At 40.2% G+C, this 13,230-nt stretch overlaps 1 protein-coding gene across 3 annotated transcripts; it reads left to right on the top strand.

Moving 5' to 3' along the window:
- Window positions 1-1,152: 1,152 nt before the first annotated feature.
- LOC108678013 (zinc finger protein 43-like) lies at window positions 1,153-8,710 on the top strand. Of its 3 annotated transcripts, none has more exons than XM_047881565.1 (4): window positions 1,153-1,204; window positions 4,671-4,829; window positions 5,402-5,508; window positions 6,186-8,710. In XM_047881565.1, exon 4 carries the CDS (start codon window positions 6,418-6,420, stop codon window positions 8,110-8,112), a length of 1,695 nt encoding a protein of 564 aa, XP_047737521.1. In that variant the 5' UTR covers window positions 1,153-1,204; window positions 4,671-4,829; window positions 5,402-5,508; window positions 6,186-6,417; the 3' UTR covers window positions 8,113-8,710. The 3 variants fall into 3 exon arrangements, with proteins under 3 accessions (XP_047737521.1, XP_047737522.1, XP_018021828.1); XM_047881566.1 differs by having other exon boundaries at window positions 6,186-6,425; XM_018166339.2 differs by lacking the exon at window positions 1,153-1,204 and adding an exon at window positions 3,163-3,226.
- The last annotated feature ends 4,520 nt before the right edge of the window (window positions 8,711-13,230 follow it).

Raw genomic sequence — 13,230 nt, 5'->3', positions numbered from 1 at the left:
CTCTCGAACTGTAATCCGTTGATTTTCAAGCATTATCGCTTTGACCTGGCAATAGTTTCGTCAGAAACCGATGGCCGCCTGTCACGGGTGTCGTCGTGGATGTCAGTTCGGCCAATTTTAAAGACCCTTACCCAACTATGCAACATTCCAGAGCTTGACAAATGTTTTCGTGAATTTCCTTCTCCGGTTTATTCCTAGCGGCCGCAGCTACCCTGGCTTGGTAAGAGATTTGAGTTGGGGAATCAAACAACCTGCCTCTGTTGCCTAGCCTGCACCCGCGCGCCAGTCTCATCCCGAGGAACTTGTTTTACGGACACATCTTGTGTTCGCAGACATAAAATTACTTGTTGTGACTTTTAGCTTTGTCATGGAATGCGAAGTAAAAACTGATTAATAATTAATGGATGATAATTTATCAAGAAATGTAGATATGATTGTCTAAAAATACATTTAAAATAGTTTGTTCCTCCTCTTTAAAAAAATATTTAATCAACATGAAATTTACGTACTTGCGGAACGCGATCTCACGGATTTGCTGTTTACTTGAAGCCGTAGTTGGTATTCGGTAAGTGGACGTTGCGATTGGAGTTCTGTTCTGACCGCTGAAGCGGAAGGTGTGCTGTGCTGAGCTCCCATGACGAAAGCCGGCTTCAGCCTGCTGCCACGTCATCGTTCTCAAATTTTAAGTGCCCGTGGATGCTGTACATTGCTGTCTCGCTCCGAGGCGTTGAGCCGGCGAAGGAGCTACTTGCTATAGACAAATACCTAGCAATGCCCACTGCAAAATGCAGTTCAGCTGATACGATTTGAGAAAATTTTTTTTTGCGTCGCCTAGTCCTGACTGGCTTCGCCAGGTGTACTGTTTGAGTGCTTGGAACTGTTACTTTACAAAACCTTAAGATAGCCCCAGCCCCCATGTGTGGTTGGTGCCCCCGGGTTTATGGTTAGTGCCCCCAGGTGAGTGGTTGGTGCCCCCAGGTGAGTGGTTAGTGCCCCCAGGTGAGTGGTTAGTGAATGGACAACTCTTCAGAACACCTAAATTTGTTGCTGAACCTAATTTTTCCTTACTAACACCGTAATTTCCTTAAACCGTCCTGTCATGGGGCCACATTGAACTAGTATTCAGAGGCTCCCATAAACTTTGATGAAGAAGGACGTTGCGATTGACGATGCCGGTGGTGTAAAGAGGTCCTCATTCCTATTCGTAAGTAATGCGCTTGAAACTTTTATAAGCTTTAGGTAATTATTTCATTTAATTTAGGCAGATGGGACAGGGTGGGAGTAAACGTAGGAAAAAACAAGAACAACTAGCCTTTCATCTGGCCCCTGGGACGTCTGAGTCTGACCCCGTTCCCGAGGCCGGCCACCAGAGAGGCCCCACTGTGCAGAAAGTGGGTGAATACAGCAAGATCTTTGGCGACGCATCAGCAGCAAAATTTACGCCTTCAAAAGTTCTTGCCGACACATTTGGATTGAAATTATTTCATTCTAAATATTTGCCAGTCTTTGGCCAACTATTTAGAAAATGTTGAAAATCTGAATGACTGCAAGTGGTGCTGCGTGCGGCAGACGGGCAGAATACCAGGCAGATGCAGTGAATAACAAGAATAATAAATCTAGAACTAAGCAAAGGTTGCTAGGACATAGGGTTCATGACGGCTTTGTTGATATCTGATAATCTCTTGGCGGTCCAGGTGGCAGAATCGTGTTGAGCCTCACTCTACTTTGCTGCTCTCTCAATAGATGGCGCCATGCATCCAGTGTCTGGCTACCAGATAGCTGCCAACTGCCAAGTTATATGTGTTGTAGTGCGTGGAGAGTAAGGGATATACTATCAAAATTCAAAGTTGTTAGCAGCATTTTTTTATTAAAATTACCTGTCAATGAATCCTGAAAATGGCTGGTTATGCTTTGGGCTATAAATGCATATATTGGCAATGCTGCTTGCACCTTCTGCACCCTGGGTGAGGTAGAGAATGAAACCCCTTTTGGAGTCAATACAAATGACAAGGCAGCTACCAGCAAGGAGATGGTGCAAATATACTTAGGGATTCTTGAGCTCAAAGCTTAAGTTGACCTGATGACTTCCCAAATTCCAGGCCTTGGAAGTGGATGCAAGTTTCTGATAAGCTTGCTGTTGACAAAAAAAACAGCAAATGAGCAGTTAAATAGCATAGAAACACTGGAAATGCAACATGATGGGGTTGGGGCAAATTTTGAAGGGTTTCCATTTCATGCTGGTTCACTAGGACAAGGAGAATTATCTGACTCTGAGACTGAAACCATTCCAACTTTTTACTTCTGAGCAGAGGCCAACTTCTCCTGCCCTCTCTGCTGAAATATAAATATCTCAGGAAATCATACCAGCCAAGTGCCAACCCCTTAATTGTACTATTAAGCCTGTACCAGATGAACGTCTTAATGGTCCTATCACCAACTTTATTGCAAATGATTTAGCATCATGGCCAATACCTTAGCCTTGCCATGATGATATATTTTGGAACCAAGTGGGATGAAGGGAATTCACAAAAATGTCAGTAAAGATCTCTTGATACGCAGTGTGGAATTCTGTATAGGTAATATATTCTCATGGAACATAAGAAAATGGATAGAAAAACCTACCATGACCTAACACCTTCCACTGCAGTGACCATTGATGCACTGAGCTCATCAGAAACTGCCATGCTTTCAAAAAGTTCCATGTTCCAATATCTTGCGTGGTTTGAAACCTGATACTGTATCGGCAATGCCTCCTTTCACTAGTTGTATATGCCATTCACTAGTCGTATATCTGTATCAGACAAATTTTTGCAATGAATATGTTCTAAAATAAAACGTTTAAAAATTACTTTTTAAAGACAACACTTCCAAAGAATCAGTGTCTCCAATCTTACAGATGTACAATGAATTTCTCATTTAATTTTCAAATATTGAAAAATTTTTTTCATTTTTTTCAATATATAGAATTTTTTTAATATATAAAATTTTTTTAAATTGTTTATTCTGTTAATTGATTCATGCATTGCTTCTGACTTCACACAAGTGTGCAAAATTTCAGATCAATTAAATGGGTAAAAGTGTTTCAAATATCAGTTATAAGATTTGTTGCTGACACAATTATTTTTTCAATTTTTTTAATATTGAAAATTTTTTTTAGAATGGAAATGTCACTTTGATTTCAGAATCTGTTCCTGAATACATTTGTGAAACTACCATGATACTCATGGTAAGTACCATAACCATACTACTACAGTACTTACATACAGTAATATTACAGTTGCATTGTGGCATTGCCAACCATAATATAACCGCTTGTTGCTGCTTAATACCGCCAACGCTAACCTTCCAGAAGCGGCATTGCCGACCATCAAATGCAGTCGCTGGTTAGCTTTCAGCGAGTGAATGCATATGAGATTTTGCTCTCGTGAAATAACTTTGCGGTGCATCATGTTGAGTTCAACTCTTATTGGTGGTGTGATTTGTTATTAATTTGTTAATGTTAATTTGTTGTGTTTGACTTGGAGATGAAATGCTAATGAATTAATATTTAGTGTAATTGAAATCTTGAAGTTTTGCAAGTTGCAACCTTCATTCTTGATTCTTTCAAGTGTAACTTTATTCCCTCCCTATTTTTATCCTTTCTATCTCAACTAAAATTTTTGGATAAAAACACTGGTGAAGATGAATTGGAAATAATATATGAACCTTAATTTTTAGAATTCCATCCTGCTTGATGGTAATGATGGATAGCCACAATTCTTAATGTGTTACCAAACTACTTTCTACTAGTCAAATTGGATCTTGGAAACTGGAAGAACAAATGCCAACTCCCACAGTGCTATTTAATCAAACTGTGTCAGCAGGAGTGATAGGAATCATTATCATTAGGTTTGATAAATGAAAGACATCATTGTTTGAGCATACATTAATATTATAATTATAGAGTAATAACTTAAAACTTTGTTGTTTTAAATCGATCATTTGATTCCAGTTTCTCATACTTATTCTTATTGAAAACAATTAACTAACCCGGATCAACACAAATGTGAAACAAATTGGTTCACTGATAGCACAAAAACAGTTGACTTGTAAAGAACTAAGGAATATAGGAAAAACGTTCACGGTTCACTGTAGAGTTCAAACTCATTTTCAATTGCTTTAAGGCCTCAGAAGTTGTACGTAACTCAACTTATGAGTGCTTCTATCATTTGTGAAGTTATGCATAACTTTGTTGATGTAACTCAGTGTGGAAATGTTTTAAAGGTACCATATTTTGGAGTTATGCGTACTTAGATGACTTATGCAGTACTTGAGTTGCTACAAACACTTAATGTTTTGAAAGTACGACCCCATATTTATAGATAAGAATGTCAGGATTTAATCAAAACCAAATTTATATGTTTTCAAGATTTTCTTCAGAAATAATATTCAATACTTGTGCATTACCCAAGTCATTTCTTAGTTCACAAACTTTGTACAGTGTACCAAATTATATAATTGGGCATAAGCTCCATGTGTATAAGCAATAAAATTTCAAATTAGAGTAAACTAGTATGTGACTTTAGGTAAAAAGTTTGCCTTTTCTAATCCATGTTTAAGGGAAAGTTGTGAGCCCAATTCTGTTTACTCTGAATATCTTGCACTACCTAAACTTGCATTATACCTTACAGAAACATTCTAGAGCTCTAAGACTCCAGCAGAGATGAAGGAGTTACCCGCATTGCAGGAGTCTTCTGATGCAGTCAAGTTAGGTGCAGGTCTCGAGCTGTGTCATCATACAGCTGAAGACTGCAGGCAGATGGAGCATTCCTTGCCAAGTTGTGTCATGGGTAATTAGCTCATTGTAATGTTTTGATTTATGTAATATTTTGTCATAATATTTATATACATTACATTTATAACAAATTGAAGTTTGCTCTGGTTGCCATATAATGAAAATCAATTTTATATATGTTTATACACTTGCAATTTCAAGAATCTGGTTTGGTTTTATGACTTATATTATCTAAGCAAGTATATATGTACAAGAAGTGTCTCTGGCAGAGAACTGTTAGCTCTCCAACTTTTGACATTAAGTTTGAAAATTTATTTGCTGCTTAGTACATATTTTGGCACAAGCAAGTATACAGAAAATAAAGGATTTGTCATCATTATTCTGATTTTAGCACAAATCACAGAAATTAAGGCTTTTTTAAGTTAAGTTGTAAGGTTTGGATAAGATTTATATAAATTATACAAGATCTAGAATTGATTTCTGGTATTCCCAAATTTGATGTTAATATTCATGTAGCCAGTGCTGAGTATTTAGACCATATATGATAAGCTAAGGTTGGTAACTATTGACAATTTTGAAGTATGTTCCTCAATAATTGAATCATTACTCAAGTTGTGGCACTTGCAGAAGCTGTGAAGATTGAGCCTCGTGATGAGCAGCAATCAAACTGTGACTCGGGGCTCCCAGCTGGCTTCCTTGAAGTGGAGAAAGAGGAACCTTTCTTCATGAAAGAAGTTAGTGATTTTCCTTTGAAGAATGTTTTTTTGTTATTATTATATGAAATTAATTAATAATCCAAATCCCAATAATAGCCTAATAAAGTTGAGTAAAGTTCTTGCTTCATTCGGATCATTTCCAAGATGCATTATAGTTCAATCTATCCCAGATGTCTGAGCCTTCTTTTTATTATGAAGCTGAGTATATAGTTTTTTACCAGTGTAGAATTTATGACATATAACTAATACAGATTTTCTATTATGAAAATAAACTTTTATGGTAGTAGGCATCTATATATTATCATTTAACTTAAGATAAATTTATGATTTCCCAGTAACAATTTGCTTGCATAATATAGGATTATTAAATTTTATTAGGTATGATTGTGTTTTACAATACGATCTCGCATCAGTTTAAATTTTGCACAGATCTCAGTCTAGCTTCCAACATGCTTCAGGTTATCAAACTCCATAGACTGAAGTTTTTTAGAAAGATTAACTGGTAGAAAAATGACAGATTTCCAATTTACTGCCACGAAAATGGCCTAAATGTGCATGTTAGATGTGAAACTTAGTAAATTCATCTGATTAGCCTCTGAGTTGCCGACCCAAGTTCTCCCAAATATTATACATATTTTTTAGTACATCAACACTCAGACTAAATTCATTAAGTAACATTTCATCCATCTGAGCAGGACAGTGCCACAGTTGCTGACTTCAAACCGTTGCAAATTCCATTCCTGGGCTTGGATTCTCTCAAGGCCGAGCCTGTCGAGGCTGGGGGCATCTCCATCCATCCCCCAGGCTCCTCCTGCAAACCAAGAACTCCCAACAAGGGCAGGAATCTTTACCGCTGTTCAACAAAAAGCCTCTGAGACTGCCTGCTTAGCCTCTACTTCTCTGGAGGTGCACAATTGTGGTGCTTCAATGGCTCTTCCGCCTTCAGAAACTTCAACTTCCAAGGGCAAGAGTCAAACAAATGAAATGAAAATCTCAACCACTGAACAAGAAGCTGGTGAAGCTCGCTCGCCTAACAATGGCCGCCTTCCTCCTACTCCTGCACCATCAGTAAATTGTAACGTTCTCAGCTACAATGGAACAAGAACTGTCCCTGCAACGCGGGAGGCTTCTTTTAAGGTGAATGAGGCGCACAATTCTGTGGATTTCAAACGTTCTAAGCATCTGTGCGCCAAATTAAAAAAATGCAGTGTACTATTGACTCGCATTCATGTTTCTGAAAATTACAAATACGTTTGCAGTGAAGAAAACGAAAATAATATTTGCTCAGAAGAAATAGCATTTCCAGAGCCTCTTCCTGATCATGGGAGCAAAGATTCAGAGCGACCTAAAATGCACAGTGAAAAAGTGGGCATAAGTGGAGGACCAAATTCAAGTAAAGAAAATAAGATAAACTTTTCTAAAAATACTGATGGTCTGCGAAGGACATCCCTCAGTTGTTCCAAGCGTCTAAATGCTTCTATGAAGGAGGCAATTTCTTCCACAACCTCCCACGTACGTCGTAACAAAGAGAAGACTCTCAAGTGTCATGTCTGTGGCGCAGCTTTCCGCTTTAAATGTGATCTTGACCGACATATCAACGCAGTTCATCTTAAATTGAGGCCCTACAAGTGCTCTAAGTGCGATTATGCCTCCAGTCGGATTTCTAATTTGCAAACCCATTTAAACACAGCGCATGCAAAGCCGAAGAAATTCTTTAAGTGCACAGTTTGTTACATGAATTTTTCCTCTCCCGCGTTGCTACAGCGCCACGTCTCTAATTCCCATTCTGCTGCTTCCAATTTCCAATTGGATAACCATCTCGCCGACGCCAATTTAATAGTGAAACCTTACAAGTGTTCTGACTGTAGCTATGCTGCTACTGCCAAGAACGATCTCAACCGGCACATAAAAGCTGTACATCTGAAGATAAAACCACACAAATGCGATCTTTGTGCTTATGCTGCCACAACTAAAACACTTCTTCGTGATCACATTGCAGGTGTTCATCAGAAACTCAGGCGCTACAAATGTCATGAATGTGCCTACGCTGCCGCCGTGAAGAGTAATATTACGCGCCATATGAAAGTCGTTCACTTGAAACTAAAGCCATTCAAGTGTGATGAGTGTGACGGTTACTTTTCTCAGAAAGGTGATCTAAAAGTTCACATTTCCAGAATGCACCTAAACGACAGACTGCACTCGTGCCCGCACTGTTCCTATTCATTTGAGTCGAAAGCAAGACTTGCTGGGCATATCGCTAACGTTCACTTGAAGCTAAAGCCTCACAAGTGTCCTCAATGTGACTTCACTTGCAGCACTAAAGGGCATCTTAATTCTCATGTTAATAGTGTTCATTTAAAATTGCGACCTCACAAGTGCCAGACATGCAAGCGCGGGTTTTGCACGAAAACTAAGCTAGAACAGCACATGAAATCGGTGCACATGAATTTGAGGGAACACAAATGTTCGCAGTGTGATTACGCTGCAAATTCTAGTGGGAATCTCAAGATACATGTTGATGTGGTGCATCTGAAGAAAGAAAAGAAATACAAGTGCGGAGTTTGTGAGTACAGCGCCACTAGCAACTCTGATCTTAAAAGGCATGTTGCTCGTAAACACTGAAAATCAAGTGGCTTCCACACCAGTATAATTTTTGCTGGCGTATAATTTTTTTGCTTATATACGTCGTGTGCATGAAATTAATTCCCTTTATTTCTTGTTCTCTGCTGAAGGTACCCACATCAATTGTTAAGAATTTGCTATACTTGTTGTAATCGCTATTATTGTATTTTGCATTTAGTCATTACCTATATAACATTTAGAGGGGGGCAAACCTGAGCTGGATGGCGTCAGCAGGCAAGTGGTTCTATTCGGATATGGTTGTGGGGAAAAATGTCATCTGGGGGTATTGAGTCCAGCTGAAAGGAACGACATACTGTAGAGGGTGGGACTTGCTGGTATTCTGCATGGAGCAGCTGACAGGGGAGGGAGAGGTGGCTATAGGTTGTTGTGGATCTTGTAAAGCATGGTAAGCCTAGCACGCCTTCTTCTGTCTCGCAACGTTGGCCATGCCAGGTCACAGAGTTCGTTGTACACACTGGAAGCCCGGAGCAAATAATACGAGACTCACCGCGCTGCTCTACGCTGTACTTTTTCAAGAGTGGCAATATCGTCTGCTGCACGAGGATCCCACACACAACTTACGTACTTCAGTATGGGTCGCGCACTCGCGCTAACGCTTTGTAGGCGGCTGCCTTGATGGTACAGTTTGGGGTTCGCACTTCAGCTCCTTGGTGAGAGTGACTCCCCAAGCTACTTTACCTGCGACCAAAATCACTGCTTCCTGTCACAAAGGAAATTTTGGATTGCGTCATTGCGCCATAGTGGTGGATTTTGCGGGCCACGAGGCTGGTTATCTAAAATTATTGTTTAATCTGAGGCTGAATCCAAGATGACGCGTAATATTCTTATATTGTGATCAAATAATCTTGTTTTATCACAGTGCTAATAATATCACAAAGGAGCACAATAAAAGCAACTTCTGCACCACTCAGATGAGTTTTATTAACCTGGTCGTATAAGGTGCCTGTACACGGGGACAGCACTGGCCGCCGGTTGATACAAGAATCGGCAACAGGCCATGGGCTTATTTATTCAGTGCCGACACTTCTATTCTATCTGCCGCTTGAACTGTCCACGCTACTAGCCTCGTGTCTTGGGGTTCAGCCGCTTCAGAGGCATGTGCCCGAGACGCGGCCGAGAGGGACAACGATGTGTTGATTTCTTCGCTGGAGAAGCGGCCAGTTGGGCTGATGCAGCCATGGTGAGAGTTACTTGCCTCTTATATTGTCTGCCTCAACTACCGGCAATTGGTGGCAGTGAGTACTTGCCACTTATATTGTCTGCCTTAACTACAGGCAATTAGTGGCAGTTAATTATTAGTACTTGCCTCTTATATTGCCTGCCTCAACTACCGGCAATTAGTGGCAGTTAATTATTAGTACTTGCCACTTGTATTGTCTGCCTCAACTACAGGCAATTAGTGGCAGTTAATCATTAGTACTTGCCACTTATATTGTCTGCCTCAACTACCGGCAATAAAACAAAGGTCGCTACTCAGCAGCTACTGCCTTTAACTCGTCAATAATAACCGTATAATACTGTTAAGAAATACGATTTGTAGGGTTCGATTACCGAATATTTTCCAAGAAGCTTTTTCGATCGCTCTGGCTTCAGCTATACATTTAGATTTGGCATCCTTTGCATTTTACCTTGGTTATCGTTATATTGGTGGATGGAAGCGAACAGGAATATTAATCCTCAGGGTCGTAGCGATACTGACTATAACCTATACGCAATAGCTCGAAATCAACCAAAAGAAAGCTGTCGCACCGCAGTAAAAACCATCGAAAAAAGTTTTACTAAAAATGCAAAAAAGAACCCGAAGGCCTTCTATTTGTATGCTAGCTCGAAGTGCAAGATGAAAGACTGTATTTCTGATTTGAAAGTAGATCAACGGAAGATATCCTCTGATGAGGGCAAGGCTAACGTACTTAATCATTTTTTTCAGTAGCGTATTCTAAGAAGAGGACTTGAACAGTATTCCAGCTATTGAGGAGCGCCCAGTCGGCTCTAAATTAACAAGTTTTGACATACAAGAAGAAGAGGTTCTCAAGCACCTGATCGCTCTAAATCCAAACAAGTCGTGTGGACCGGACGGCTTCCACCCCAGATTACTCAAAGAGTTAGCAACTGTACTAGCCGGCCCTCTGACGTCATTTTTTCGAAAAACTTTGAACGAAGGCATCTTGTAGGCTGACTGGAAAGAAGCTTAAGTAACACCATTGTTCAAAAAAAGTGGCAAAAGCTGTCCGGGCAACTATCGCCCTGTCAGTTTGACAAGTGTCGTTTGCAAGGTAATGGAATCTGTTGTGAGGGATCGATTGATAGATCATTTGACTGCTAGTAATCTCCTATCAGACTGTCAATATGGCTTTATTGCCGGGAGATCCTGCACCACTAACCTCTTGTCAACTCTGAACGAATGGACCCGCCTGCTGGACGAAAGGGAGCCAGTAGATGCAGTGTACTTCGATTTTTGCAAGGCCTTTCACAGTGTCCCACATGAGCGGCATGTATGCTGACGACACAAAAATTTATAATACAGTGAAGAATACGTCGCAAAAAGTACAGTTGCAAGGTAATCTTGACAGGCTGGTTGACTGGGCTGATAAGTGGCAGCTGCGTTTTAACGCTGACAAATGTAAAGTTATCCACCTTGGCAAGAATAATGAACAAGATTACAGTATGAGAAGACACGGTTGTAACGACAGAGTGATGATGTCGAATTCGACAATGGAAAAGGATTTAGGAGTTAATATGGACAATGAGTTGAAATTTTCTGAGCATATTGAAGGTCAAGTTAATAAAGCCAATAAACGTCTTGGACTGATCAGACGCTCTTTCTAGTTCCTAGATGCAGAAGCGATGAAGCAGTTGTTTGTTGCTGTCGTGCGCCCGAACCTAGAATTTGGAAACGTCGTGTAGTCACTGAAAATTGAAAAGGACAAAAATTTAGTAGAGAGTGTTCAAAGACACGCAAGAAGGATAATTCAGGGCTTGAAAGGTAAGTCTTATGAGGAAAGATTGAAGACTATGAAGCTTCCAAGCCTTAGTTATCAACGTCTGCGTGGGGACCTCATTGAAGCATACAAGTATACTCATGGCTTATACAATGCCAGAAGGATTACTAGAATTTGAAACAAGAACCAACACAAGGGTCCACGGCTATAAACTAAAAAAACAGCGTTAGAACACATCCATGCGACAACATTTCTTCTCGCTTCGAGTCTACGACATGTGGAACAGCCTCCCTGATAGCATCGTTGACGCTTCGAGTATAAACGCCTTCAAAAACACACTAGACGAAGCTATGCAGGAGCATATGTTCAGTCTTACAATGCCCAGCAAATTACGGGCCAGGCAATAAGTCCAGCAGCTATCTCAATCAATCGTCTGTTATGGAAAGATCGGGTTCCAAAGGCGGGATCCCTTGGGGAATCAAGTCACGAAAAGTACAAGAATCAGCAACAGGCCATGGGCCTGTTTCTTCAAAGCCGACACTTCTATTCTATTCTAACGTAAAATTTGCGGACTTGCGGACCGTGACCTCACGGATTTGCTATTTACAAAAAGCTGTAGTTGCGTAGAACGTAAAAGTTGTGAATGATTATTGACGGTGTCTGTGGTGTGAAAATATCATCGTAAGTAACGCTCTTGGAACCTACATAAGTCATAAGCTTTAGATAATTATTGTATTCAATGTAGTAAGATGGGACGAGGGGGGGGTGACAATAAACTTAGGAAAAAACATGAACAACTAGCCTTTCATCTGGGACGTCTGAACCCATTACCCAAGGCCAAGGGCCAAGGCAAAGAATGAAACTCCTTTTTTGGAGTCTGTACTGGTGACAGGGCAGCCAGCTACCAGCTGGCTGAGCTTGGTGATGCTGCCAATATACTTAGGGACTCTCAAGCTCAAAACGTGAACCAACCTGATGGTTTCCCAAACCTGAACTTTGAAGCCTTCATTTAGCCTTGTCAGATCACTCAGATGTGAGGTGAGGTGAGAGCTTCTAATAAGTTTGCTGTTGCTGGGGTGCTCAGCCTGCTATTGACAAAACAGTAATTCAGCAAATGAGCAGTTAACTAACATAGAAAAACTGGAAATGCAACATGATGGGATTGGGCAAATTTTGAAGGGTTTCCATCTCCTTCTGGTTCACTAACGCTGGGACTAGACTCACTAGGAGACTGAGTCAGTCAGTGAGTCTGAAAGTACCAGATGAACATCCTAATGGAATCCATTAGGATGTTCATCTGATAGGGTAAAAGACCATATTCCAACACTGTGGGTAATTCCAACACTTCTCAACTTTTTCCTTTATATTAAGCTTTGTCTTAATTCCACGCATGCGTAGATGGTTGAAATAGTGACGTCATACTATTGCGCGCAATATTTCCACAAAACACTAGGTCTGGTGGGAAAATATTAAGATCCGCAGAGCAAAAGTCCGCGTCACGGTCATCACCCAGTGAGAACATCGAAACACATGTGAAAGTTGACAGGTGACCTTGCTCTACCAAATAGTGATAAACTGTGTGTGTAGAAAGCATATTATGGTTTGAGATTTTTAAATAAGTCTGTGAATATATTAGGAATCCTTTAAGTATACTTGTATTTGCTGATTTTAAGTGGTAAATAAATTAATAGATTATTGATTTAAGAGACGGTTGTAGACACATAAAAACTAATTTGACATGGTGTCGGAATTACGACATACAGTCATGACAGCTGTGTGTCATATTCAGACACAGCTCACACAGGGTGTTGGAATTCCAACACCGGGTGTCGGAATTACGAATTACAATTTTGAAGCGCTGTCGGAATTAGTCTCACAATATGCCGCATTTAGTCACACATGTGTCGGAATTCAGCGATTTTGTAGATTTGAATTCTAAAGGCTTTTAAATAAATATGGCAACAGTTTGTGATGTTTCATCATTGCTGGCGCATAGTGTGGTGTTTTGAGAGTGATGTAAACCAATCAGAACTTGAGTTGCGCATACGGTTATCTATTTATAGCCATTTATTTCTTGCTACATCCTTAAGCTTAAGGTGTCGGAATATGGTGTGTTTACCCTACTTTACTCTAATTACAATACTAATTTTTACTAGTA

The sequence above is a fragment of the Hyalella azteca genome, unplaced genomic scaffold (genome assembly GCF_000764305.2).
Source record: "Hyalella azteca isolate HAZT.00-mixed unplaced genomic scaffold, Hazt_2.0.2 contig8314, whole genome shotgun sequence".
Classification (NCBI taxonomy): domain Eukaryota; kingdom Metazoa; phylum Arthropoda; class Malacostraca; order Amphipoda; family Hyalellidae; genus Hyalella; species Hyalella azteca.
This window is presented reverse-complemented; position numbering and strand designations above follow the sequence as displayed.